General features: G+C 45.6%; 1 protein-coding gene across 2 annotated transcripts; it reads right to left on the reverse strand.

Annotated features, from left to right (window-relative positions):
- Positions 1 to 1,624: 1,624 nt before the first annotated feature.
- SLC5A9 (solute carrier family 5 member 9) lies at positions 1,625 to 26,034 on the reverse strand. Of its 2 annotated transcripts, XM_074833210.1 has the most exons (14): positions 25,891 to 26,034; positions 24,799 to 24,870; positions 22,207 to 22,311; positions 20,212 to 20,376; positions 17,545 to 17,650; positions 16,890 to 16,970; positions 15,902 to 16,107; positions 15,007 to 15,142; positions 13,991 to 14,098; positions 13,656 to 13,806; positions 12,295 to 12,463; positions 11,323 to 11,538; positions 4,885 to 5,032; positions 1,625 to 2,577 (listed from the first exon to the last, which is right to left on the reverse strand). In XM_074833210.1, the coding sequence occupies exons 1-14, from the start codon at positions 26,017 to 26,019 to the stop codon at positions 2,369 to 2,371; spliced, it is 2,001 nt and encodes a 666-aa protein (XP_074689311.1). In that variant the 5' UTR covers positions 26,020 to 26,034; the 3' UTR covers positions 1,625 to 2,368. The 2 variants fall into 2 exon arrangements, with proteins under 2 accessions (XP_074689311.1, XP_074689310.1); XM_074833209.1 differs by lacking the exon at positions 25,891 to 26,034 and having other exon boundaries at positions 1,625 to 2,574; positions 24,799 to 24,842.
- Between the last annotated feature and the right edge of the window lie 263 nt (positions 26,035 to 26,297).

A 26,297-nucleotide genomic window follows, 5' to 3' on the forward strand; every position in this document is an offset into this window, starting at 1 on the left:
GGAGCAGAGGGACTGAAACAAGGAATAACATGAAAAGGAAACTCCCCCCATCCTCAATCTTCAACCAGGAGGAAAAATATAATCTCTTTTTGGTTTGGTTTTAATTTTTTTGTGCCAAATATGGTATTTCCTTAGAAAATACAAGGAAAGGTCAAGAAGTTTTGAGATTACTTTGGTTTATTTCAAAAAAACATTTCAGACTCCCCCAATAATTCTTTTTTCTTTTCTTTTTCTTTAGTGGTTTGAAGTAGGGTAGTTAGTCAAATAAATTTGCCATAGAAATGTGTTTCTCCTGTGGGGTGCACAGCTGGCTGCATCTGGCAGTGCGGATGTCTCCATTCCTTCTGTGGGCCAAGCTCAGAGATGCAGTCACATGTCCCAAAGCACATTACTTCGTTTAACTGACATAGACATCATCATTTTAAAGAAAACATCATCTTCTAGGGTCCATGGGGTGAGATGGGGAGGGAAAGCGTTCAGTATTGTATATCCAAAGATCAAAACTATTTGTGTCATTAAAAAAAGGGGGAAAAAAAAAAAAAAAAAGGCCTAGTAAATTTCACTTCTCTGCAAAACTGCAGTTTTCTTAGGGGAAAAGAATAATCTCAAACATTTAAAAAACTGTCCCAGTATTCCTCATCCTGCCCCACATTGCTTTCCCCATGGCTTTAGCCGATGTGTGGTCCAAAGAAGCCAGTAATGCCATTGAGCTAAGTGCTGCTGGGGGGCTCTGTGGCTCGGGCGCACTCAGCACCTCGCTGCTCTAGGTGAGGAGGCGAGAGCCTTGGTATTTCTAAATGCATTAGAAATCTGTCCATTATTATTAGACATTTACCAGCTATTAATCACAGCTGGTAACTTGATTTCCTCTAAATATTTTGAAGCATCCTCTGATCTGGGCACCACCTGCTCAAAACTGAATAGCGGAAAGACAGGACAAGCTCTGTGTCATACGCCTTCTTCCCACGGGGATGGACAGGCAACTGATGAGGCTGAGAGCTCCCTTATTCAAAGGAAATCTACTTTTTCCTCTTAAAAAAAGCAATTGCTTGTATTGACCTGCATGATCACAACACAGACCCCCATCCTGCATGGCCAATCTAGTCTCCTCCATCCAAACTGAGGATGAGCAGGGAACCGTGACCTGGGCTCCCTGTGCCAGGTGGGCAGAGAGTCTTGTTTCTCCTCTCCTTGCTGGATCACGACTCATTTTCTTCATCTTTATGGTGGTGTGATTCACTGCATGTCCTCACCTCCCCCTGCACAGCCCACACCTGGTGGCTTGGACGTAGCCCTTGGATTCTGGAGTGGAGGGTCACATCCCCATGGGCATTTTTAGCCTTCTCCATCTGAGCATCCTAAGAATCACACAAAGATATTAACAGTGGGTACTGCTGTCTCTTCCTCTGGAGGTGGTTTAAAAGGTTATGGCCATGCCACATTACATGATGATACCAAGATGGGTCAGAGAAACCCATACTTGCTCAAGAAAGCAAGGTCCAGCCTTGGACCTGGCCCAAAGAGGGATCTTTCTTTTCCCTACCACAGCCAGGTCATCATGGTCCCATGGAGACCTTTGTGCATCAGTGCAGGATCTATAACCACAATAACCCAAAGTCAGAATTGGCTTTGTTACTAAGGCACCTTTATTGCTGGTAATGCTGTTAAGGGGCAGGATTGGCCCAATGAGTAAACAGGTTCAGGCTGTTGTAAGAAAGACCCACCGTCAGGCAGCAGAGTGGACAGGGTGGGGGGTGCTCACTGCCAGTGCCCGTGGTTGAGGTGGGTGGAAGGGGTCCAACACTGGTCCTGGGGTGGCTGTGGGAGCCAAGGTTGTCACTGCAGAGCTAGTCCAGCGGTCCCACACTAACCCCATCTGAATTTTGGCCATATAAAAAAACTGCAGGTAGTGCTTAAGTCTCCTCCCCCACACCGGTATAAACCAGAAGTCCTTCAGAATTCCCTCCCCTAGGAGCTATGGTGCAAAGTCAGCCCTGAGCTGGTGCATGGGGGAGAGAAGACCCAGCCACGCCACAGCTGGGCTTTCCAAAGCCTTTGCTCTTTGCTGGGTTGAGCTCTGCACCTTTAAAATTGACCCCAGGTCTCCCGATTTGGCCCACACACTGTCCCACACATCCCCTGCATCCTGGATATGACAGTGTTGAGTCTTGGTCACCCCTTGTCTTATGGAGAAACCGAGCCCCGCAGTCATTTCCAGCCAGCAGTGCCTCTGGGGAAGGGCAGTGCTGAGGCGTGCCAGCGCCTCTGGGGACCATCACCAGGGCCTCTCTCACCCGATGCTTCTGGATTAGACATGAAGATGAGGGCCCCTGAGAGAAACCAAAGCCACGTGCTGCATGACCCCACCTCAGCCAAAATATGCCCACAGAAAGACATTAATGGTTAGAAGGACAATAGCATTAATGTTGCAAACAGTCTTCCACAGGGGCTTCTCCTCGATGCTGGTGAGTCTCTGCTCCAGGGCTGCTCTCTCCTCCTGGGACAGAGTGGGCGTGGGGGCAGTGGACAGACCACAGAACCACAAATACAACATTTTCCAGCAGGAAGGCTTGGCTGCTGTGAGAGACAGACCAAAAAATGGGTGTTATCATCTATCTGGGACTCTTCTTTCCCTCCTTCCACTAGTCTGGAGGTGCATTGACCAATCTGGAGTGGGGCTTGAGATGCACCTAGGCTGGGAGATGCAAGATGATGATGGGAGATGATGGGAAGGGAAGAGGGAAGAGGGAAGAGGGAAGAGGGAAGAGGGAAGAGGGAAGAGGGAAGAGGGAAGAGGGAAGAGGGAAGAGGGAAGAGGGAAGAGGGAAGAGGGAAGAGGGAAGAGGGAAGAGGGAAGAGGGAAGAGGGAAGAGGGAAGAGGGAAGAGGGAAGAGGGAAGAGGGAAGAGGGAAGAGGGAAGAGGGAAGGGAAGGGAAGGGAAGGGAAGGGAAGGGAAGGGAAGGGAAGGGAAGGGAAGGGAAGGGAAGGGAAGGGAAGGGAAGGGAAGGGAAGGGAAGGGAAGGGAAGGGAAGGGAAGGGAAGGGAAGGGAAGGGAAGGGAAGGGAAGGGAAGGGAAGGGAAGGGAAGGGAAGGGAAGGGAAGGGAAAAAGCTCTGCCTCAACCATGTACAGCACAGCCTGATTACAGTTGGTTGATTGCAACACCAATCGTTCATTAGTTAATTAACAGACCTCTTCCCCCTCCTCCCCAACCCAGCTTCCATCCACTTTCATAAATTCCTGACAGCATGATGGTCCATTTAGAGATATCCTGGCTTATTTATTACACGTGACATGCCAGGTGAAGTATGTGTTTTAATTGTCAGCCCTGTGCTGCATGTATTTCACTGGCTGTTCTTTCCAAATATAACCTTTTTTGAAATGCAGAATGTCATAAGGCCTTGAAAAAGGTGTTACCTGGAAAAAAAGCATCATTAAACTGTCAACTGCTGTGTTTCGCATTTCCTTTCCCATCATTACTAATTACCAAAATACCAAGACATTCGTTTATAAAAATCTGAGCTAGTTAAGTGAACTAGGAAGTGATAAGAAATAATAAATAATGCTGAATGGCTGCATTCAACTTAAACCCAAACTTACTCTACTAGGGAAAGAAAATATTAAGAGATTTTGTTCGTTGTTCACTTCTGTTTAGCTTGGCTGTAATTGGTACCAGTGTCCTTTGGACTGACCAGCAAATAGAAGGAGTGAAGAATTCTTGTGTATGTGCCTTTCTTCTGAGACTTCTGCTCTGTAACCTTGGAAGGTTAAGCTCAAAACCAGAAAGCTGCATTTTTTCAATGGATTTGCAGAATAAACCTCTGTCCACTTGGAAAAGAACTTGCCTATGTATCATCTCCTGCTACTGTTCTGTCTCCTGACAACTCCTGAAGTTCATTTGACTCTTTTTGTTCCTTCTTATTAGATACCCTTGGTAGGACACACTGCTATTTGGGTCTGAGTTTTAACCATGGCTATATCCTAAGGGAAGATGAAAGATACTATTGGCAAAATGTAAATGAGAAAACTGAGGCTTGTAGATTTACCCTAGGACATCCGTGAATCTCATGGTCCCTTCAGACCATGATGTTATTTTGATACAGTATGTTACAGCATCACTGGGTGAGTTTAGCCAGCAGAGCTCACACAGGGGTAAGGAGGAGGCATCTCTAGCACATACACAAGGGGTTCATCTCCTAGCAATGATGAGGACAGAAAGGGATGCCACTTTTATGTGCTGAAAGTTGAAACTACAGAGCCTGTTGTGACTTTCATAGTGCCAGTGGTAGGCTGCTGCTTTGCTTACACCTGCAGCAGTGCTACGGAGCATCTCAGGAGCACCTTGGTGAGACAGACAGATGCAGTGTCATGGCACAAAGCCCATGTCAGTGGGGTGAGGAACCGTGTCCCAGGAGCACAGACCTCCACCCTCCCAACGGATGTTCGTAAGTAGCCATTGACTCCCATCTAAGGAGTCCAGCACACCATTAAGGGTCTAAATCTGAAGTGCTAAAACACCACTGTGACTTGGGCAGAACTGGACTGGGGTACTTTGCGTGGGTAAATAACTTGTTCTGAGGAGGAAGAGGAAAAACATTTTACTGAATGGTGGGTTTTCTTTTTTTTTTACAGGAATGGCAGTTCTTCTGAGCCATTCAGAGGATTGTGACATGAAGGTAAATGCTAGAAGATATGCTGGGAGGACCAAGAACCGCAACAGTTTCATTTGTCACATCCTTATAACTGATATATACCCCTAAATACAAGTCCCAACTCCACTGATTAGAAAAAATGGCCTCTCACGAGCTTTAGAGGAACTGGCATGAGCTCTGGGCTGTGCACTCACATGCACATGAGTGTGCTTGTTCACAGACAGCCACCCTACCTGCCTCCTCCTTATTGCCTGAATCTGCACTTTCGACCAAGTCACTCTCTCCATTGGCTGGATTGATCTGTGCTGCTTCGCTCTTGTAATTTTTCAGGTCAATGGCAGGTGCTTTTCTGTGTCTTGTCCACCATGTCAGGCAAGCGAGCTGCAAAGTGGAACAGAGAACAAACAGGTTATTGCCTGTCAGTCCCAAACTGGCATGCCAGTCATCTCCCTCTTTGGGGGGCACAGATCCAAGACGGTGCTGAGAGACCTGTTCTGGGGCAATGGTTGTTCCCCCACTTTCTCTCACCTTCCCTCCGCACAGGTGCCCACACCCTGGAAAAGAAGGCTGGTACCATCCGGTTGGAGCTGAAAAGCTGAGAAAAAGTGTGAAGTAATCTAGTTTCTTTCCATTTTTTTTAATTAACCTGTTCCATCCCTGTCTCCACCAGCTGTAACCTTTTAGTAGACATTGAATAAGCAACTTCTTATTTGCCAACCTCACTTGATTGACATGAAATAATGATGATCTGTGTCCAGAATGGCAGCCCTCCAACAGGGAAGGGTAATAAAGTAAATTAAAAAAAAAAAAAAAAAAAAAAGAAGCCAAGATAACCCTCTCTGGATACAGTCAATCACAGACAGCAATTGTACGCTCAGCAGAGAAAGATCAGTCGGGTGTTGGAATGCAGATATATGGCCACAGGGGCACGATGCAGTTATATGGCCATAAGGGAACACTGGTACTTGAGCTGCTCCTTCTCTGGGCCATGGGGAGGGACTGGAGGATCTTCTGTCTTGTCTCAGTCGTTGTTTTATAGAAAAAGAAAGCCCAACATGAATATTAAGTGCCACAGTTGAGACAAACTCACATCAAACTGGCAACCTGTACTTCCAGATGAGCTTATCTCAGAGCTCTTAATGGGAAAAGAGGCAGTATTGTGTCTCTGCTCTGTTACTGCAAGTACGTGTTCAAGAAGTGCAACTATGTGGGCAGCCAGAGCCATGACAGCGAATATCAAGTCACAATTTGCAGGGAGGAGTATACCTTACATTAGACCAACAGGTGTAGTTACAAGTAGAAAAAAATGAACTCTGGGCGCACACTGTAAGACTTGCCCATCCAAACACCTGTTCTCTTTTTTGTTTGTTTGTTGGTTTGGCTATTTTTCCTTTGTTTTTTAATTCCAGTTCTCTCTATTGGGCCAATACAAGACATTACCTCAGTGAAAGAACCTTCAAAAGCCATAAAAGATGATCAGTCCTGGACAGGCTGCTGTGGCTGTAATCTGCTCTGCTTTACAAAAGCAGAAGATCTGAAACTCTTATTCTAGGGCAAATCTGAAAGTTGTCTCCTTCCTGGGACACAGAGAGTGCACAGGAGGCATTGACCTTGCAAGCCTCACGGTGGTCCTTTTGCAGCTGTAGGGTGGGGTGAACCATCCCAGGGGCTCAGGTCTTTGAATTTAAGCCAGGCCTGCTGCTTCTTTGGCTGACCATGGCATGCCAAGGAGCTTGGTGGCATCCGCACTTCCTAACCTCTGCATGCTCTGGCCAAGCCAGGCAGCAAGGACCACACTCATCAATCCCACAGAAATGCAGCTGCCCAGGTCTGTGGGCTGTCCTCCCGCTCCAGCCTGTCGGCTGCCCTGCAGAGGAGCCGGAGGATGGGACCGGGGCAGCGAGGCTGCAGTGCTGGCAACAGGTCAGGCAAAGTCACACAGTTGATGAGCAGCTGCCTCCCTGCTCTGCCCATATGGAAATGAATGTCTCAAATGGGTCACTTACAAAGTAACGTGAGTTTAATTTTTGAATTTTACACACACAAATCTAGGCAGGATTTTCCAGCTGACACAAAATGTTGCATAATTTCCAGAAGATTTATAGCTTTATTTAAATCATTTTCAACCAAGATGAGCACTGGGCAGGGCTAATCTTTCTTGTCACGATGTGCTAAATTGCTTTGATTTGATGATCCTCATCTTTCTCAAGGATTTTTTTTTTTTTTTAATCACTTAGAAAATGTCACTGGAACATAGCAAAGTTTCATGGTACTAAAGAATTTCAGAAACTTTTTTCTTTTCCCTCCTCTTCCTATGTGTCACTGAATGACTGTCTTCACATTGCAGCAACATTTGCAAGGGCTAGAGTTTCCCTGGGGCTCAGACTCTGCCAGATGGGAGTGATTCCTAGTTGAAAGCAGCACAGACACACAGGTAACCTCATCACATACCATCCCACTGACCCACCCAGGAGCTGGTGGTGACCATGGTGGTGACCACAGCCAAATAAAGCAAACCACCACCCTAGAGGGCTCCTTGGTGAAGCATCATACCAATGCTCCAGCTTCAAGCTCCCCTGCAGTGCGTTTTGGCTGGCTGAATTCCTTGAAGTCTCCCTTTCTCCTATTTGCCATTGCCAGAAGGGCACATGCCAGGACAGACCAGCAGCATTGTGTGGCCATGGAGGCCACCACAGTACTGGCTATGCTTTCCTGGCACAAATTTATGAAGGGATGGGGAGGGGGGAGGCAGATGATGGCCACGTGTTTTGCATGCCTGGAGAAAGCAAGCAAATCATAAATAAGCAGAACTGCTGATGGGGGAGCTGCATTAGCAGAATTGACCTGGACCTTGGAAATGCTGCCTGAGGCTACCAGGCACAAGGGCAGGGGAGCGGGGGTAGCTGCTTGACAGGTCCCAGGGAGCCCTGTGGCGCTGCTCCCCATTGCAGAGCCATGCCTGGGGACTGCTCGGGGAGCCCTCTGTCCCCCCCATAGTTTGCTCCTCTATGAGTGCCTGGTTCCCACAGGAGCTGAGCATGCTTTGCTCTCAGTGGCACTAAATGATGCTGTGGGAGCTTCAGTCGCAGCACCTCGAAGTGCACGGTGTGGGCTCAGGCCATCCAAAGAGGGCTTGCTGCTCCTCCTAGGTTATGCACAAAAAGGACAGACCTCAAGACACAGGGAAAACATCCCTGACCCTAGAGTACATCAAATGGAATTGCCAATCCATCAGCCTGTCTGGGTGAGCCCTGACCCCCTGGGAGGTGCCCTGCTTGTGTAGCTCTCATGCTTTGTGGGCTGTTCCTCTCCCTTTTCACCCTCACATTCTCCTTGGACAAGGGAGTTTGCAAGAACTCAGCAAAGTTTTTCTTTTGTTGTTTGTAAAGTAGAATAAATCCTTCTGTTCCAAAATGCCATCTGGCACCTGACAGTTGTGTTTCAGCTTCACAGTCTCAAATTTAATTGTAAGCTCTTTTGCAAGGTTTTCAAGGACGGCGTGACACAATATGGACTACCTACAATGAAGACATATGAACTCTGGAGCATACCAAACAAATTCCTTGCATACTTGTTTTCCAGCACAGCATCAATCACCACAGGGATGGGAGAGTGTCCAAAACAGCAGGAGAAAATGCTACAGCTTGCAGTTCTTGGATTGTAATTCATTTAAAGTCAGGCACATTAGCTGTACCACTCCAACATCAGATACAAATCTCTTTTCTCCTTTTGCCTATTTACTATCTCAAAAGCATTGAGATTCAATATTTAAAGTTGTCCAGTGTAGATCCTCAGCTGGTGTAAAGCGGCATAACTGCGCTCAACAGCTGTTCCTGGTCTTTGAAGGCAATGGAGCTATGCTGATTTACATCTGCTGAAGTATGATCTATCACTATAATTCCTTGGCTTTTTCTTTGGCGGCTTGTTTTTCTTTTCCTTTTGCTTGACAAAATAAATGGCATAATTCCTAGCTCTTATACGGTGTCCTTCATCATTACATCTCAAAGCGCTGCACAGATAAGGGCTAGCAGAACTAGCCCCATGCAATTTTTATGGGGGAAATATCTGAGGCTCATGAAGTGAATTGACCAACACATGGGACTGGGAAGCACCAGAGCTTCAGATATCCTCAGCTAGGACACCCACTACCAGCCTCCCCCTCTCAGCCACTATCATGGGGACATACAGGCTCTTTGCCACAGCGTTGCCCACTTTGCATGCCAAAACCCAGCAACCCGAGGTCACTAATGGCCAAACACAAAGTTCAGGTGCTAGTTTCTATCCAGAGGTTAGAACCTGACATATCCATCCTGATTTCTACCTCCTGCCCTTCCTTCCCAAAACTCTTCTGTCCTTGAGCCACTTCAGCACAGCCACAGACAAACTTGAGATGAGGAGATAGGCCTTGCTTGCAGGACACCATGAGAAACCATGCCACCAGGAGTGATGGTCCAAACCTACATCTGCGCTCATGTCCAGGGCAAAAGCTGGGAGAAGCCTGACTGAGGGAAAATGAAAAATGTTGGTTTTAAAGCTGCCCACTCAGATTCATGCCAGACAGGCAGCAACCCAGCAATATTGGCACCTACCTCAGCTTAAACCCCATGCCTTCACTTTAGTTGTTCTCTGAGGAACAATGTCAGACCTTTCCTGTTGAAAATGGGGATAACTAGTAGAAATTGAATGGAAATCAGACTAAAACCAAATAGGGGCAGACTCCCCTGTTCCTACTGAGATATGGGAAGAGGGAATTAGCTACCACTTAGTGGCTCAAATTGCCTAGCAGCCTATCTCATTTTCCTTGTGGTGGGAAGATACTGAGGACTGGGGGGCACATGGGACATGAATGGTCATCACCATCATAAGATGATTGATCTGGGTCTCTGTGTCCAGCCACTCACTCTCACAGGAAATGTCATTAATTCTCAATAATTTTCTTCAACAGAATCTCTTATACAGAGTCAAGCACTGAGCTCAGCACTATGTGGGGTCCATAGCCTACCAAAAGGTTATCCTGACCACCCCTCTTTAGAAAACTTCCCCCAAAAAGCCCAGCCTATGTTTGTTCATGTCCAGCACTTCCCTTTAGCAAGCTCTCTAACCTCCCTGTCTCTCCTGATGTACCTGGGGTCCAGCCACTACCTCTCATCCTTTATTCCTCTGGGATAACTGCACACAGCTGTTTCAGACAAAATCCTATCCTCCCTGACCATCCAATTGGCTTTTCTCCCTGGACTACTTCCAGTCTGAATCCACATTTTCTGAGAATTTGCTCTTTGAAGAATATGTCAAATAAGGTCCTTTAAGTCCAGCACCTATAAACTCACCTATTTCTACTGAAAATCTCCTCTAAGGAATCTCTTATGATAATAAATTCTCTTTCCCTGATGCTACTGTAGTAGGTCTTCATCCTGAACTCTTCTCTTAAAATGTGCTTTAAATGTTTTTGTATCTCCGAGGTCAGACTAAAAAGCCTGTAGGTGCTGCGGACAGTTTCTTAATTTCCTGAACTGTTGGTATGATGTTCACTATTTGCCAGTGCTGTGTTAATGCATCTTATCTTGCTATTGCTGTGGGCAGGGAGCACTGCACATGTTTAGCTATCACAGGTCAGATGATGAGTGGGAACTCATTAAACCACAGTAATTAATTGCTGGCAACCATCTGGCCACCCCTGAGCAGCAGTGAACAACGTAAGCAGCAGAACTAATGGTGCCTCCTTGCCAGTATTTCTCTCCCATGTGGATCCTCTGATAGCTAATAAAAGCTGAGACTTTATCTCAAAGCAGACACAAAGACAGTCTCCCTCTCTCTCCCCGCCCCCCCCCCCCCCCCCCCCCCGCCTCTATCTGAGCACCTGCTTTCATGTAATCTTTAGGAGCTGGGTATCTTTGACACCACTAACATTCAATCAAACATTGATGGAACTGGTTAATGCTTTACAAGTTATGAGGAAGCAACAGATAGAAAATGCTATGATGGCATCACCCTCATTTCCTCATGCAGTTAGACAGGAAATAAATAGGTATTTTAAATCTACCCAGTACCCTTTGTTTGGAGGTAGACGGCAGTTTTGTTATATTGACAGCCGCTTTAAAACTTCGGGCTGGGAAGAGTTGCTTTAAGGTTTTATTATATAAAGCCTCCCAACCCTGCACCATTTTAATGTGTTAAGTAAAAGAAAGTTGTGCCTGACTCAAAGTTATTAAATGTAATTGAGATCACATTGGGACAAAATGTTATTTTCCTAAATGCCCATGTTGCAAAAGATATTAATCTTGTTTGCCTGCAAGATTGATGCTGGCTCTGCTGAAACAGAGTAGATGCTACAATTAGATATATTTAATTCCTCCTCAGCAGTACTCTGTAATACGATTTCATCTTCTTCCCCTTCTTCTTTTCTTTCCATTCTAGTTGTGATGGGCTGCGGTGTCTGCCCAGCTCTAGGCACAGCATGGGAACTCACACTCAATTTCAAGCACTCAGTGCCTCAGGAAGCATTAACACTATGCGACCTGGGGAATAGAAAGTCGAGAAGCAAGGGCTTCTTTGCAGCATATGCATTATACACCATTTCTTAACCATGGGAGGAAAAGAAAAGGACAGATTTCAGAGATTTTTGGAAACCAAACGGGGGCTCTGAGAAAAGGGTGCCACTACAAGTCACTTACCTTTTCTTCAGGGATCGGTGGGGTGCAGAGACTAATAAGGACGATGACAATCGCAGTGAGGACACAGAGGATGAGGGCAAAGTAGAGGTAGTGCAAGTCCTTTAGCACAGCTGGTCTTCTGTCCTCCTCACCACAAGACGGTGTGCTATAAATAAACTCGATGATCATCCGAACAAGTCCAACAGCTAGTCCAACCATGAGGCCCCAGAAAGCACCCTGAGAAAAGGCAAGCATAAAGGAAAGGTCACTGCACATTACCTTTGGTTGGAGTTTTCTTCTTTTTCTTTTTTTCCTTTCCTTTCCTTTCCTTTCCTTTCCTTTCCTTTCCTTTCCTTTCCTTTCCTTTCCTTTCCTTTCCTTTCCTTTCCTTTCCTTTCCTTTCCTTTCCTTTCCTTTCCTTTCCTTTCCTTTCCTTTCCTTTCCTTTCCTTTCCTTTCCTTTCCTTTCCTTTCCTTTCCCTTCCCTTCCCTTCCCTTCCCTTCCCTTCCCTTCCCTTCCCTTCCCTTCCCTTCTATTTCTTAGACCAAGACCTTTTATGCCTGATGGAAATCCACACTGACATGCATCAAAAGAGGACGTTTTCAGTTAAAAATCCTCATTTTGTCTTTCTGCCCTTGAACACAAAACACATAGAGCACAGAAAATGCAAGAGTCTCCTCCTAACAACATGCCTCCAACTAGACTTTGATGCATCATCCCTAAAGTGCGGAACAAATTTGCCTTTTGTCCTTTCAGATGAGACTGTCAAGAAGTACCACTTGCAGTGGCTTCTTGGAAGTAAATACACATACACTAGAGACTGGGCTAAGATCCACTAATGCGTGCCAGGGAAAGGCTGTCTAATTGTCACACTTTAGCTGGACTGGCTTTGAGTTTAAGGAGTCTCAAAGGCTAGGTACTGAGAGGAGAGTTATTTATTTTATTTTATCAAATTAAATATGCATATCAGTTTGTTGTTGACACTCCACTTACAGGCTCATTAATCCTCTTGCAGAAGATTGCCAAGATGAAGAGAGCTGTGATCGGTGGGGCTAGATAGCTGGTTATGGACTGAATGTAGTCAAAGAGCTTGCCACTGTTGGCCGATTGAATGATTGGGATCCAGAGAATACTGATGACTACAAGGATGAGGATAAAGACTCTGGAAATGAGGATAAAATTGCATTAGATCTGCAGGTGGTGGAGTCCACCTGAAGTCTTGCAGCAAAGCACACTTGCAATTGCTTTCAGAATTTCCTAAGAAAAAATCCACAGACCACTCTCAAGAGGAACCTTTCCCTGTGTACACATGAAAAGAGAAAATTGCTCTCTTCTAGAAAGTCAATTCAACCAATTCCCAAAGTTAACTTCACAGATTTCAGAGTGGGCTGAGCTAGAACTTGCCAGTCAACATGCATGAGAGATCCACAAGGGCATGGTGGCTCCCACTGTCAGCTGGATCAGTGCAAGCCCTTCAACCTGGTGTGTCCTGGAGAGTAACATGTTCTCCAAAGGACTAGCTCTTGGATGCAAAAGACAGAGGGAGCTGGAAGTTTGTGGAATTAATCTTTCTGCCACCTTTCCAAACAGATAATATGCTCAGCCTAGTGCCTTTGCCAAATTGCAACTCATTTGTTGCTTATTAAAATTGCTTCTGGGGTCTCAGGTGCATACCATAACCCTCCTTCATCTTTGTATTATATGTTATAGAGGTTTCTCCAGATTGCTGAACAAGAGGTACTTCACCTCTCACTACTCAACAGTGGTGGAGTATGAGATTGCCTGCAGCCTTCAACCACCCCACAGCAAAGTTCGGAACTTAACGCTCATGACTGGAGAGGAAAAGCACCACAAACATGCAGAATGCAGCTTAAATTCCACTTTATATGCCCCTGATATCATGCAGTAACAAAGCTTGCTTGCAAAGGGCACTATAACTTATCACAGAGATAGAGAGCTGGGAGGCCTGGCTCTCTGCACTTTTCCTTGAAAAAAAGGAGTAATTACAATGTATCACTCCTGTCTGATGCAAAAATAACATGTTCTTAAAGACCTCTGGTGACAGTGACTCTAGAGCACCTTTGGCTTTTCTAAAAGTTACGTTTAAGGCCTATTTATGTTAAGTTTAGAGAAGAGAGAGGCGATGATCTAACAAGCTCAGTGGTACGCTCAGTGTTTCTCTCTGACCAGGTCTATCTGAGATGAAGCTGGAAAATGTAATGCTCTTTCCCAGGCTGCAATCCTGCTCTATATTTTAGGCACCAGATTTTTCTCAGTGAGTCTAGACTGAAGAATGTAAATGCTGCACACAAAGCAGATGATGAGAGCAATGAGACATAAAGAAATGTAAGGACCTGCCCACAATCATCAGCTCCTGCTCCGAAGCCTTTCTGTGGATCCGCTGCCAGATGTCTATAACGAAGAGAGTGCTGCTGCTGTTGAAAATGGAGGTGAGGGAACTCATCAAGGCTGCCATCATCACGGCAATCATCAAACCCCGGAGCCCTGGGGGAGCAAAAAAGGTAAGGAAAATCAGGACTAGACCTTTGGCCTCTCAGCACTGTTTTTTCATTCTGATATCTGGTAACTGCAGTAAGATTTCCTCATCCTTAGGATGGATAAGGGCAGTCTGATCCCCCCATGCAGAGCATGGCTCAAGCCCACCTCCACAAGTGTAAAGGTTTCTCACCATCAGGCATGAGTTCTATGACGAGTTTGGGGTAGGCAATGTTGGAACAACCCACTGCAGCTCCACAGACCCTTTTACAGATGTCCGGGTCCACGCAGCCCACTTCATCTGCAGAAGACAGGAAAATAACAAGAAGTCAGTGTAAACCCTGTTGAGCCATAGGTTGTTTAAGTCAAGGGAACAAATCTGGATGCCTTGTGTGGTTTTGTATAGATTCAGAGGTGCAGTTGAAATACAGCTAGAATGAGGGGAGCTGAAGAACTTTTTACATCATAAAATAAAGGTGAAACTTTAAGATTACAATGTGCAATTCTGTTCAGAGTACAGATATAACTCTCCTAGATGTTGCATAATTGTAATCCTTGATGATTTTTTATTTGTGGGAACTGGACTGTTTCCATGAATCTGTCATCTGGGTTACCAAGGATGTTGCAGGCTGACTTACTCCTATTTGAGGAAATCTGGGAGAGAGGCACTTTTCTCCAGGAGTGGTCCCCTTAACTGGGGTACTCTTACTGGGAAGTGGCATGCTCTGAAGAAACCAGCAATGAGAGCTCCCTGGGAGACAACAAGAAAGGAACGCTTGCTCTGTCAAAAAAGTGGGCTGTTTTGCACAATCGACCAGGAATCGAATGAATCTGTGTGGTAGATTGCTAAAACTCTGACCAAATACCTAATGAAAGTAATCCATAGGACCTGAAGGACAACCTCAGTGCTCCGTGTATTTCATCTCACTGATTTCCTCCAGATAGATAGATGCATGCAGTGTCCACAGCATGGAGCTATATGCCCCCAATGGCAAAATATGCCCCATATGAATACCCCCAGTGTCTTCTGCCACTGTGGGAGAAATGGAGTTAGAGGAAGGACATGTGAACACCATTGTACAACAGGAATCTATATGAGTATGCCTGCAGGACAGCAGTTTCTGAGGTGTAAAAGTGCTGGTGGACCCGTGTGGGATTAGTGGTCATGGCAGTTATAAAGCCCTGTGCAAGGAACATAGCAAGGCTTACCTGGGTAAAGAGCTCTGCTGATCATTCCTGGCATGACAATGAAAAACATAGGGAAGATTTTCAGATATCCTCCCAGCACCGATCCACCTTTGGCATGGGAGAGGTTCTTGGCAGAGAGAGACCTCTGGACTATCACCTGCAATCAATGCAGAAAGGCAGCAGAGAATAAAACAGAAGCACTACAGAGGGAGCAGGATCCCTCCTCTGTCTCTCGTTCTCATGGATGGTTTTCATCCAGCAGGATACCAGGGTGTTTTGCATGCCAATGGCAACTTTCCCATCTTGGTTGACTGCAGCCTGCTGCCACTGCTCAGAGCTCTGTGTGCAGGGTATAGGAGAGGGCAGTGTGGAAATTTCCTTTACAGGAATCATTTTGCCCTTGTCTGAAATGAAGTCACCTTGAGAGCTGGAGACAGCAGCTGTACGGCAGCAAGAGACAAGGAGTGAAGCAGACTGTAGGTGTTTTCCTAAAACTTCAGTGATGGGTTTTCATAATTATCTCATCTTAAAGTACAAAAGCACTGTGTCTTCCTTGTTTCTAGCTTGGAAAGGAATAAGAAACGTGAGACCTCTGAGAATATGAATGGCTTGTCTGGAGGTCTACACAAGGTCACTGTAGAGCCAGCTCCACATCCACGTTTTCACATCCTTTTCACGTTAACTGCAGGAAGACACCCAGTACTCACCAGCCCACCCCTCTGCACTAAGTGCACAAAATTAGCAACTTGCTGAGAAGGTGGAAGGAGTAAGCTGTTCTGGTCTAGACCAGTAAAAAGGTAGTAACTCCTGCACAGTGAGACATAGTCATGTTTCAGCTCACAGATCCACAAACTGAGGAGTGGACTGGAAATAACAGTGTGGTGGTTTGCCTGGAGAGAGAAAGACTTTTTTTTACCTGGTCAGTGCACCAGCACCAAAGAGCCAGCACAGAGAGGCCAAATATAAGGCCAGGCCAAGGAATGTCTCCTGTGACTGGATCCCTGAACAAATGAAAGGCATCTGCACGTGGGAGGTGACAGGTTGTGTTTGGGACTATGATCTTTGGCATTGCTGTGCTGTATTTCTCCTGAAGTCCTTCATACCAGCCAACTTTTTCAAATCCTAAAAAGAAAATGCCAGTGATTTAAGGTCTGGTGCTCTCTGCAAAGTTATTTCCTTATCTGAGTCTCATGATTACTTTTCTTTTCTCTTACCGTCCTCTCATCTCCTTTCTTCTCACTCCACCCTTGCTTTTGGCAGTCAAGGATTTTACAGGAGTCAGTTGGATCTTGCCCAGAGTCCTTGCAGTTTTAACAGTGTACCATAGTAGAGGGTCAATGCAGGAAACTCTCCGTGATCCTAATGCCCACAATGTCCTCAGCATCTAGTCTTTGCTCACACACCCTTCAAGGGCTGGAGCAGGATGGTATGACATGAAACAAGATATATCTATATTTCTGTTTGCCAAGAAGGCTTAAAGCAAAGACTAATGATGGTCAGTTCCTTGTTGCTTTTTTATCTTTTTATAATGCTCAGTTACACCCAGATGAATCCACTGTGACTCCCAAAGTCAACAGGGAATGTCAACAGGATTACTCTGAATTTACATGAGTATTGTGAGAGCTGAATCTGGCTCTGGGAATGCAGTTTTGCAAGCTCTTTGGCAACTCCAGGTAAGCCCAAACCTGCAAGGTGAATTTATCCAGAACCTCACCTCCATACAGTTAGTGCAAAGGATGAAGCAAGTCTGACAACTTGGTAAATGAGAGTTGTGCTGGCACCACTTCTGTGAGTGGTTAAAACTTGTTTCTGCACCATACACGAAAGGGTGAGGTACCCTGCTAAGGTCTAATGACCTTGGGACCATTAAACTAATGTATGATGCCACTGCAGGTTCCCCTTACCTATGAACATGAGGACCAAAGCTCCCAGCACCATGATGAGGGTCTGCAGCGCATCTGTGTATATCACAGCCGTTAAACCACCTGTCAGGAGAACCAGAGACAACGGGCAGTGCATCACCATGTACAATGAAATGGGTACCTCACCTGGAAAGAGGTTTTCCTTGGCCCCAGCCCTGTGATTTCAGGACAGACCCATTGGGAGAAGCTGGCACTGAGCTGGTCCCCAGGAACCTATAGCTCTCACAAGCCCTTCTGTGAGGAATGGCCTGAAGGTCTGGTCCTTGTTCATGACAGGACTTGGAGGCAGTTCAGCATCTTAGTATCTAAAGATGCTAATGTTGCAAAAAGAGAAAAAAAAGAGCAAATACAGGCAGTGGTAGCTATCTGCACACAGGGAGCTGGGACCCTTTTGTAGTGTTAGAAAATTCTCTAGAAAACAGTGATGTTCCCCCCATACCAGTTTCCCTTGGGCCAGGAGGGGAGATGGGAATAACCAGAGGTCTCCAACAGCTGGGAGTAACAGGGCAGCTACTACCAGCAACTGGGGGAATCTCTCCCTCAGACCAGGACCTGAAAACCTTCCTCTGTGTAGTAAAGGGGAAATTTTTATCTTAGGCTACAGTTTATAATGTTTCTTTTAAAATCAGCTATTTACCAGCTATGGTGTAGACAGCAGTCACTGCTAGCAAGACCACAGTGGACAAGTAGAGGTTCCAGCCCAAAGAGATTTGGATGAACAATGCTCCGGAAAAAATGTCTGTCTGGAACAAAAAAAAACCCAAGGGCAGTCTGGCATTAGTAGTGCTTCGTGCAAGTGAAATCTAATAAAGCAGCCTGCAGCCCTCTGCGGCTGAAAGCATTGACGAGGGAGGACACCACGAAGGTGAAGTGGAGGAGGAGAGAGCATGGGGCTGTTGGCTGTGAACCTTCTTGTTCTTGGTGTAAGGAAAACCTTTCTTCCATTTCAGAGCTCTCAGCATCTGGGAGATGGGGCAGCAGGAGGCTGAAAATCAAGGTCCCATGCCAAGAGACCACAAAGCAATCAATCTTACAGGCAGCCTTCATGGCATGTAATCCTCACTGGCACAGACAGGTATTGATGGAAACTGCTGCTCCTTTTGCTGACTGTGAAGACATCCGAGGGGAGCAGGAGCACATGTATCCACAGGCAGACACAGGAGGGAAAGGGGGAACAAATAGCAGAGAACAGTTTCTACCCACGACTATATCTTGGTAGCCTTGTGTCCAGGAGACACTCCAGCTTGCAAGACCCCTAAAGAATCACTGATGTCTTGTGCCATGATTTATTTATCTGAAAAGGTCAAGAGCTTGCTTTTCTAGCCATGCAGTTCAGCTTACTAGAATGACCCCAGAAAAACAGGTTATACTTGCTGAGGACCTCACTAGAAACACAGAAACCCCCATCAACTTTGTTTTGCTTGGACCTATTGGCAGAGAGAGTGAAACCAGAAACTGGGTGAAACCTGGAATTATACAGATAACATCATTCAGATGCAGAAGGTGATATGGGAGATGTGTATGTTGGCAAACCAATCTGAAGGACACCTGCAAATCTGGTATGGGTTGAGATACAGGTAAAGACATTTGCCAAGGGAGACAGAAGGGGTGGGGCAAGATTTCTATTTGCTGTGCCGGAAATAAGTACCTTAAAAGCAAGCACTCAGTGCAACGCCTGACCTCTGCAACCCTGAGACAGTGTGTCTTCACAGGTTTTTCACTTCCCAGCAGGAAATACAAATACCTCTGCAGCCATGCAGGATCAGTCCTTTGACAACACTGTTTATTGAGATCTCTGTTTTACTTTGCAAGCAGGGAAGACTCTGCAATGCCCTAGTTGCTAACCTATGTTTGGGCAAAAGCACTGGGAGAAAAATCCTTCTTGTAACCAACTGCCTGCTGTCCAGCCAGCCGCTAAATGAGCTCTCTGCAAACAATAGTCCTGCTTAATAGAAAGCACCTGTCATGCCCATAAACTCCACCAGCCTCATCCGTCAGCCACGCGTGAATTAGCTGCACAGAGGAGAAACCACTGAGATGAAACAGCAGTGACTGAGGCCAGGGTCCTGCTCTGAAAGGCATTGGCAAATACCACTCTGCTGAAGGTCATTTTAAAGATTGGTTTCTCTTCACCACGTACATTGAGTGTGTAGCTGTGCACACTGTGGTGCTGTTGCAGGAAAGATCTTCTATTTACCCCTCATGGGTAAAGAGGCTTCAAATGCCTCTTTGCAAGACCTCATCCTGGGCAATGCATCAATCCCACAGAGCAAAGATCCTGGAGGCATTGGTGACAGCAGTGGGTGACATGACCAAGAGCTGGCCATTAGAGGAGGAAATTTGTCCCATACCCCCAGTCTGGGACTACTCATAATGCACCTCCCAGGACCTGAGATGTAATAAGCCTGGGAGAAGGACCCTGAAGCCACCTGCAAAAGCCACATGGGTGCCTCACCTCCAGTCAATGTCTTCCAAGGCAGTTCGACATCTAAATAATTCAGTAGGATCTAGTGAAAACTGACTTGTACTGGCCATGGGACAAGCAGCAGGAGACAAAGGACTGCATTTTCAGTCCTTCATATAATGGACTCTGAAATACAGTCCTCACCCTCCAAGGGCACAGGTAGTTCTTAACAAATCTCTGAGCGTAAGTTCTGCCTCTATTAATGGCATTTAAATGAAGATAAATACCCAGTAGCATACATTGTATTTGGCTACCAGCATGGTATGATGCTACAAGCAATCCAGGAAAAATGCTGAGTTTTGTCTTAAGCCAGAACCTACCTCCCTTTCCCCACACCCTTTTTATACAACACAAGTGACAGAAAGAGACAGGAACAACCATAACGTACTTAATGCTGAAAACTCAGCTACAAAACAACAACAGATTTATGATAATTTAAAAGAATTTCACATCTAGAAGATGCAGCCAGCCAGATCCTCAGGTGGGGTAATGCTGCAGTTCCCCTGTCTATATTGCCTAAGATTTGGTCTGATAGAAGAGGAAAAGCAGGCAGACAACTTATGGTACTTACGCTGTTTAGTAATTAACTGCCATATCCCTGTAAAGTTCTCACTGTGCATTGTTGTTTAACGAGGGCTCTCTCTCTCAGGATAGGTCTCCATGATCAATACAGAGGCAGGTATTTACTTGAGCAAAGCAGCACACTAACACACTGAGACTGTTTATGGTAGCTGAACACATCCTTTCAAGGACGTCTGAGTTATCAGAGCAGCCCTGCATTGTACCAGGATGATCTACCCCTGCCCTAGACACAAGGGTTGTGTTCAGTTGGATACATACGGATATCTTGGTGAATATATAGAGAATGAGGGACAGTACAGACATGTAGATTTGTATCCTCTGCCCTCCAAATCTCTTCTGCAGGTATTCAGGCATGGTGACCACTCCTGCTGCAATGTAAACAGGCACAAAGATCCAGCCAAGAGCCAGAAGTGCCCAGGTAGCCTGTTAAGGAGACAGAGAAAATAAAGGCACATGATTCAACACACGGGAACATCCTTCTCCTCTGTTCTTTCAGTGAACATCCTAAGAAAGCAGAAAGGTACAGTGCCATGCAATATATTTGGTAAACAGTCTGACTTTTTCTCCCTTCTCAGAAGATGACATGACAAATGGAGGAATTATTATAATACAAGTAGAAGCTTTTGAAGTTATCCTCCTAAGCCCTGTGTCTCTGTCATGGGTGGCACATCCTGTTCTATCTCCTGGTATTTTGGGCAAGATGGTGTATTCTGTTGCTCTAGATTTCTGAAAGATGGTGTTGTATTAGGTGGCCTTTGAAACCACTGATGCTATGGTAGTGAAGAGTTAAGTGATTCAGAGAAGGATGGGAGCATCTGTTTGTTGCTTGATTAGCAAGTGATGAGGCTGAGGCAGCAGACTGTCCCTGCGGAGCATAAAAATAAGCAACAGCAAGACTCTGCTGGGATGTTCTCCTTGCAGGCTGACACAGATGTGCTTCTGCTGCTGGTAGATAAAGGGGTAGTTCAGTTGCTTTGCCACAGGTGAAGGGTCTTTTGGTAGGTGTAAAGGCATCTCCCGTCATGTATTTCTTCTCTGAAACCCAGCAAAAGGCCAAACAGGAGATCCTGAATATAAATAAAAGCCATTTGACTATCAAATCTCACCTCCTGGCTGTCTCATCCAGGTACCTTACATTAGTCCAGATTTTACTTTGATCAGTTATTTAAGTTATCAGAGATGAAACTGATCCCTGTGAGCAGAGATTGTGAGTGATGAAGGTGAACAGCCATGGTTCCTGAAGTGCCTAAGACTGACTTAGCTAAAAGATGCTCATATAATCCCTGCAGCTGAGTGATGTCCCATGACAAAGGGAGAGAATAATGGCATATCTAAGGTCCTTTTCCAATCTGAAAGAAATGAGTCTAAACTCATGAAGTTAGATGTGCCCTGACATACAATCTTCTGTTCATGGCCTTCTAAAATGACTTGAATAAATTTACTTGAACTACAGCGATATTGGTATGTCCTACATGCACCAGGCTAAACACAGGCTCCGGTTTCTTCACGAAGAACTTAAAAATTATCTTAATGGTTTAGAAGAAAAAACAGTGCCGTGAATAGATATCCCAGGAAAGAGACTTTGGTTGGCCTTGTCTGTGCTTGGCAAGTATCCGGCACTATTAGCAGTCTCTGCTGGTATAGACAAGAGATTTAGAGTTAGGTGAGTGATGTTTATTGTGAGGCTGGCACTAATCTCACTCCTCATCACTGCAGCTGAGAAATTTCATTAGCATCACACACAAAGGGCCTGGTTTTCATGCTCTGTGTGGTGTCAGTGGCAATTTTCCAGGCCACTTCAGTAGGGCAGAATGAGACCTGCCTTCACACCCAGATGTTCACCCCAGAGACGTCACATTTTGGCAGTTGACAGGTGAATGCAGTGTTGCCAATTCTCATTGCTTTACACTGAATTTAGGAGCACATGCTGCTTTTTTTCAAACTCCCTGTACTCAGAATCCTGTGATTATCCAAGTACATTTTCAGCATTCATTATCTTCATAAGTGCAGACTAACACTTAAAAATATGGCCATGTGCTCCTGAGAAGGTCAAACAGCTAATAATTTTAGTGGATTCCACTTAAACTAAAACAAAGATCTCATGTTTTTAAGGCTGTCTGAATGCCTGGAGGCTTCTCTCCTGAGGCTTGAGAACTTGTAGTTGCCAATACTCTTAGCATCTGATTTTGGCTACAAGTCCCCAGTCCCTTTGTAAACAGTGACATCTTAGTTGACAACATAACTGACTCTTACGTTCCACTCAAAGCCCCCAACAGCAAGACCCCCAGCTGCTCCAGTGCCTGCCAGGCCGATGAATAAACCACTGCCCACGTTGCTTGACATCAGGGATGCTCCAATCTGAAACACATGGCACAGGCACAAAACCCAGAAAGTCACCTTGAGGAAATTCTGTATCAGCCCAAACATTTTCCCCAGGCACTCTCCTCCCCAGGGCCTTGTCTGCTTGTAGGTAGGTAGCTAGGTGTTAATGAAGAGTTGGGTTTTCCTTCTCCTTTCAAAGAAAACTATGTTTTTATATCTTAAAGTGTGTGTGTCTGCTCCTTTCCACTAACCCCGCTCCAGTGCAGCTTAATCTCAGAATCAGGGTTCATTTTGTCAGTGGTTCTCCTGAGATACACGCCTGTTATGGGGAGTACAGCAGAGTGAGGGAATTCTGGTGGCAGCCACAGATGCCTCAGTGTCCATGAAACATGACGGATTTCTCCATTCCCTTGTTACTCAGCCAGCAATGTGCCCTCTCCAGCCTTGCTGACCCTTGCTCTGCCTCTCCGTGTCTTGCTGACAGCCCAGCCTCTTTTAAGTCTTGCACTGAACATGCATGTGGAGGTTACACTGCCATGGTCACAGGAGTGCTCTCTTGGAGCTCCTCCTGAGGGAGGAGATTCCTGAACCATAGCAGGAACATGTTAGAAACATGCAGGCCTTTTGTATGTAATGTCTACACATAGGTTCAAAGATAGATATTCAGCTCTGTTGTAGGCTGGAAAATGCTAATGCCTCGGGTTAACTTTAACTGTAGACTGTGGCCTGTCCTTACCATGCCTCACTGACACCCTAATTGGAAGAATGTAAGTTCCAAGGCACTTTAAACAGGGCAAAGGCTATCAGACTTAATTACTACTTTTATTTGGCACAAAGCCTCACCTCCTTTCTGTATGACAACGTCAAATCTCTCTCAGGGTCAAATGCGAAGTTACCCAAAGGACAAGTCTAGCCCTTTTGTCTCTAGAGAAAATTTGCTTTTAGCCTATGAGGAGCTTTTCTCTTCTTACTACTGCTACATGTGAAACAAGGAATGATGGAATTTGATCTGCTTCTCACCTTTGAGCAAGGTAAAACATTAATATGGCATCAACACCCACACTGATTCCTGCCAACAGCTCTGCCTTCTTGTCTGTCTAAGAAAACTCTTGATTAGAGAGCTGGCTGCTGCAACACGAATTTGCAACTGAGGTGGGGACTGGTGCCATCAAGAAATGTAAACAGTTCTCTGTATCTATATCAGACACAGAAATACAGGAGATACATTGCACAGGAGCAGCAATGTAATATCAGGGTTTAGTTGAGACTGTCTAACACACAGCAGAAATCTGTCACCCCTGTAAAAAAAAATAAAATATATGTAAGCCAGTCGTGTACTCAAGGTGAAGGCCACGAGGAGCTGAGCCTGCAGGAGTGCTGCAGAGGTGGAATCAGCTCTCTGACAAATAAAACTGAAAAGTGAACAGCATTAGAGGTTGCTTTGAACCTAGAATCGTAAGTCAGGAGAGCCAAGAGCCAACCTGTACCCAACAGACTCTGTGGCCACCTGTGATTGGAGCCAAAAGCAGTGAGAACTTTTTGGGTTGGTTTGTTTTTTTAAAAAAAGAAAAAAAGAATGATGTTGGGGAAAAAACATTCCATTTTACTATCTTCTAATTTTTCCCCTCCTAATTAGAGAAAACCATCAAGCTAAGGTTTTCCATTAAATGTCACTTGGCCAAGACAGAAGTATAAAGAACATTTAAGAAATAACAAATTTTAGAGAGGTATATGTGTCTCTGATGGAAGAGGTTCAAAATCTAGCCTAGTGAATTTATGGGCAATGTACATCCAAAGGAAAAAAAAATACAATGTTTTGGTTGAGAAGTGCATTCCGTTACCCATGACTCACTGGAGAGATATATGGTGCTAGAGTCTGGCATTGGCTGAGAAGGATTTTTACTCCTGTGGTGTTTTTATTCCTTTCAAACTTTAAATTATCTTTATATGTGCCTTTCACTCCCAAGAAAAGGCACCTTCAATAGATTTTTTTTTTCTTCATAGTGAAGATTTATACTTCAGTGGTTTGAAGTTTATATCCTTTACATTGTTAGTCAATAATCTCAACTTTACTCTAAATAGCAAGGGCTCAAAAAGTCCTGGGCTTTGGGATTATTTTTTCTTGAGTCTCTAAATGCTTTTTTACTGGATAGCACATTCCTAGATTACTTAATGCTCTCTTGGCTTGGGGACAATAGTATCTTCAGTGAGTTGGGGCCAAAGAGTTTCAAACCCAGCTAGTCAGTCAGTGCTCCCTCACTTCCATCAATGTGAACACTTTTATTGCTGACTTTAGCAGAGAAATTGACAGTTGAAAAAACCTGAAGATGCTGAACAGCTGCTGGCCCAGCAGCTCCATGCTGTAGCCCATTAGTAAAGCTGCATGGGATGATTCCTGGTGGATCCTCTTCATCTTAAGACTACAGTCAAAACATGTATGGACTGGGTGCCCTCACTAGACCTGCCCTCCTTACATCTGGAATTGCTTTCAAACCATGAAAAAGAGGGATGCATTCCACTCACAGGCCACCAAGTCATGGATCGTCCAGCTAGGAAATAGCCTCCAATGGTCCCCCGGCTTGCTCGTATTGATGACTGGAAGCACAGGAAAAAGAGAAGTGTTTTCCTCCATTCACCCACCCTCAAGTTGTACCCAATGCCCATCCCGGTAGCCTTGAAACATCCCATCAGCAACTTCTTGCACCACTCTAGTCCTACTCCCTTGGGTGTCACTGCAGTCAACTGGCTGAGCAGCACAGACAGGTAGTGCATGGCTCTGATGCAGGCTGAAGCAGGGCCCCTCTGAAAGGCATCTAATTTTGAGAAATCTAGGGGTTTCTCTGCTCTCAGCCTTGTGAAGATACATGTTTGCAGCTCCAAGAAAGGGTGCCCACCTTCTTATTATGGTATGCATTAAAAAGGAAGCAATTCCCTCCTCACTGTCCAGCAACCCTAGCAAATGCCTTCAGAGACAAGTAAGGGAGAACATGGCACAAGGGTGGGAATCAGAGGACAACTCCAAATTTTTTTTGTGTGTATCTGTTAAGTATGCCAGGCTTCACCCATTGCTTCTGACTCTCTTTGTGCAGGTTTCTGATAGTCCAGCTTTGGAAAGAAGCTGCCTGTACCTATTTAATGACTTCTCCTTGAATGTACCAACTGGGAGTTAAAAAACACTAGAACAACCAGAACACTATAGGTCTCTATGAAAGAGGTCTTGGCAAAGCAACAGGAACAAATAATTAGCAACAACCTTTCCAAAGCTTTTTGAAATCTCATTTCAGTCTTCTCTAGCCCAACCCTGGCCTTTCTTTTGCCCCCTGCTAGCTCACAGCCTGGTGTGAGACTACTTTGCAGAACGCAAGGTAGACCTCATCCCCAGAACAACCTCCAGGGCATAACCCCTTTGTTGTTCCCATGTAGGGGTGGGGGTGAGGGCTCACAGGAAGGTCACCGTGACCCCCAACTTGTTCAATAGGCCCCAGGATAACGGTGTGCACAGAGGATGCCCTTTGCAAGCAAACACCTTTGTACCCAGGATAGGCCCAGAGAGGATCAAAGGCTCTCTGCCTTAGGCAGACCTAAACCTCCACTTCAGTCACCTCAGAGACTCACCCATATCCCAACAGCAAGGACGAAGGCGAAGTAAAAAACCACAACGACGATGTCTGCCACCTCAAGGGCCACTGTCGTGTCTCCCGGCAGCATGGGCAGCTCCGTGGTGGCTGGGGTTGGCTGGCTCATGACTGCGAGCAAACTGTTGATATTCTTTCTCACACTGGACTTTGGTGCACGTTGGCCTTCATTGCTTCCCTTGTAATAATTAACAGGGTGGAGAAGGTGTGAGTGGGGAACAGGAGCCAGGCAGGACTGGGGCTAATGTTTTTCCAGCAGGAAGTTTGGCTCCATGGCTCGTCAGTGAGGACCTCCCCCTAGCTCTGTAGTGTGAACATCCCTCCCAGATGCTCCTGCATCCTTTTACTAGCGGTCCCCTCTCCCGTCCATTTACCCATTGGTGACAG

The sequence above is a fragment of the Strix aluco genome, chromosome 8 (assembly GCF_031877795.1).
Source record: "Strix aluco isolate bStrAlu1 chromosome 8, bStrAlu1.hap1, whole genome shotgun sequence".
NCBI classification, from domain to species: domain Eukaryota; kingdom Metazoa; phylum Chordata; class Aves; order Strigiformes; family Strigidae; genus Strix; species Strix aluco.

What these genes read in the sequence shown, in the direction of transcription:
- SLC5A9 (XM_074833210.1), bottom strand. Translation starts at nt 26,019, where the DNA reads ATGAGCCAGCCAACCCCAGCCACCACGGAGCTGCCCATGCTGCCGGGA. An exon ending in TCCTTGCTGTTGGGATATGG is followed by an intron (nt 24,871 to 25,890) that starts GTGAGTCTCTGA and finishes CTGTGCTTCCAG; the next exon opens with TCATCAATACGAGCAAGCCG. An exon ending in GATCCATGACTTGGTGGCCT is followed by an intron (nt 22,312 to 24,798) that starts GTGAGTGGAATG and finishes CATGTGTTTCAG; the next exon opens with ATTGGAGCATCCCTGATGTC.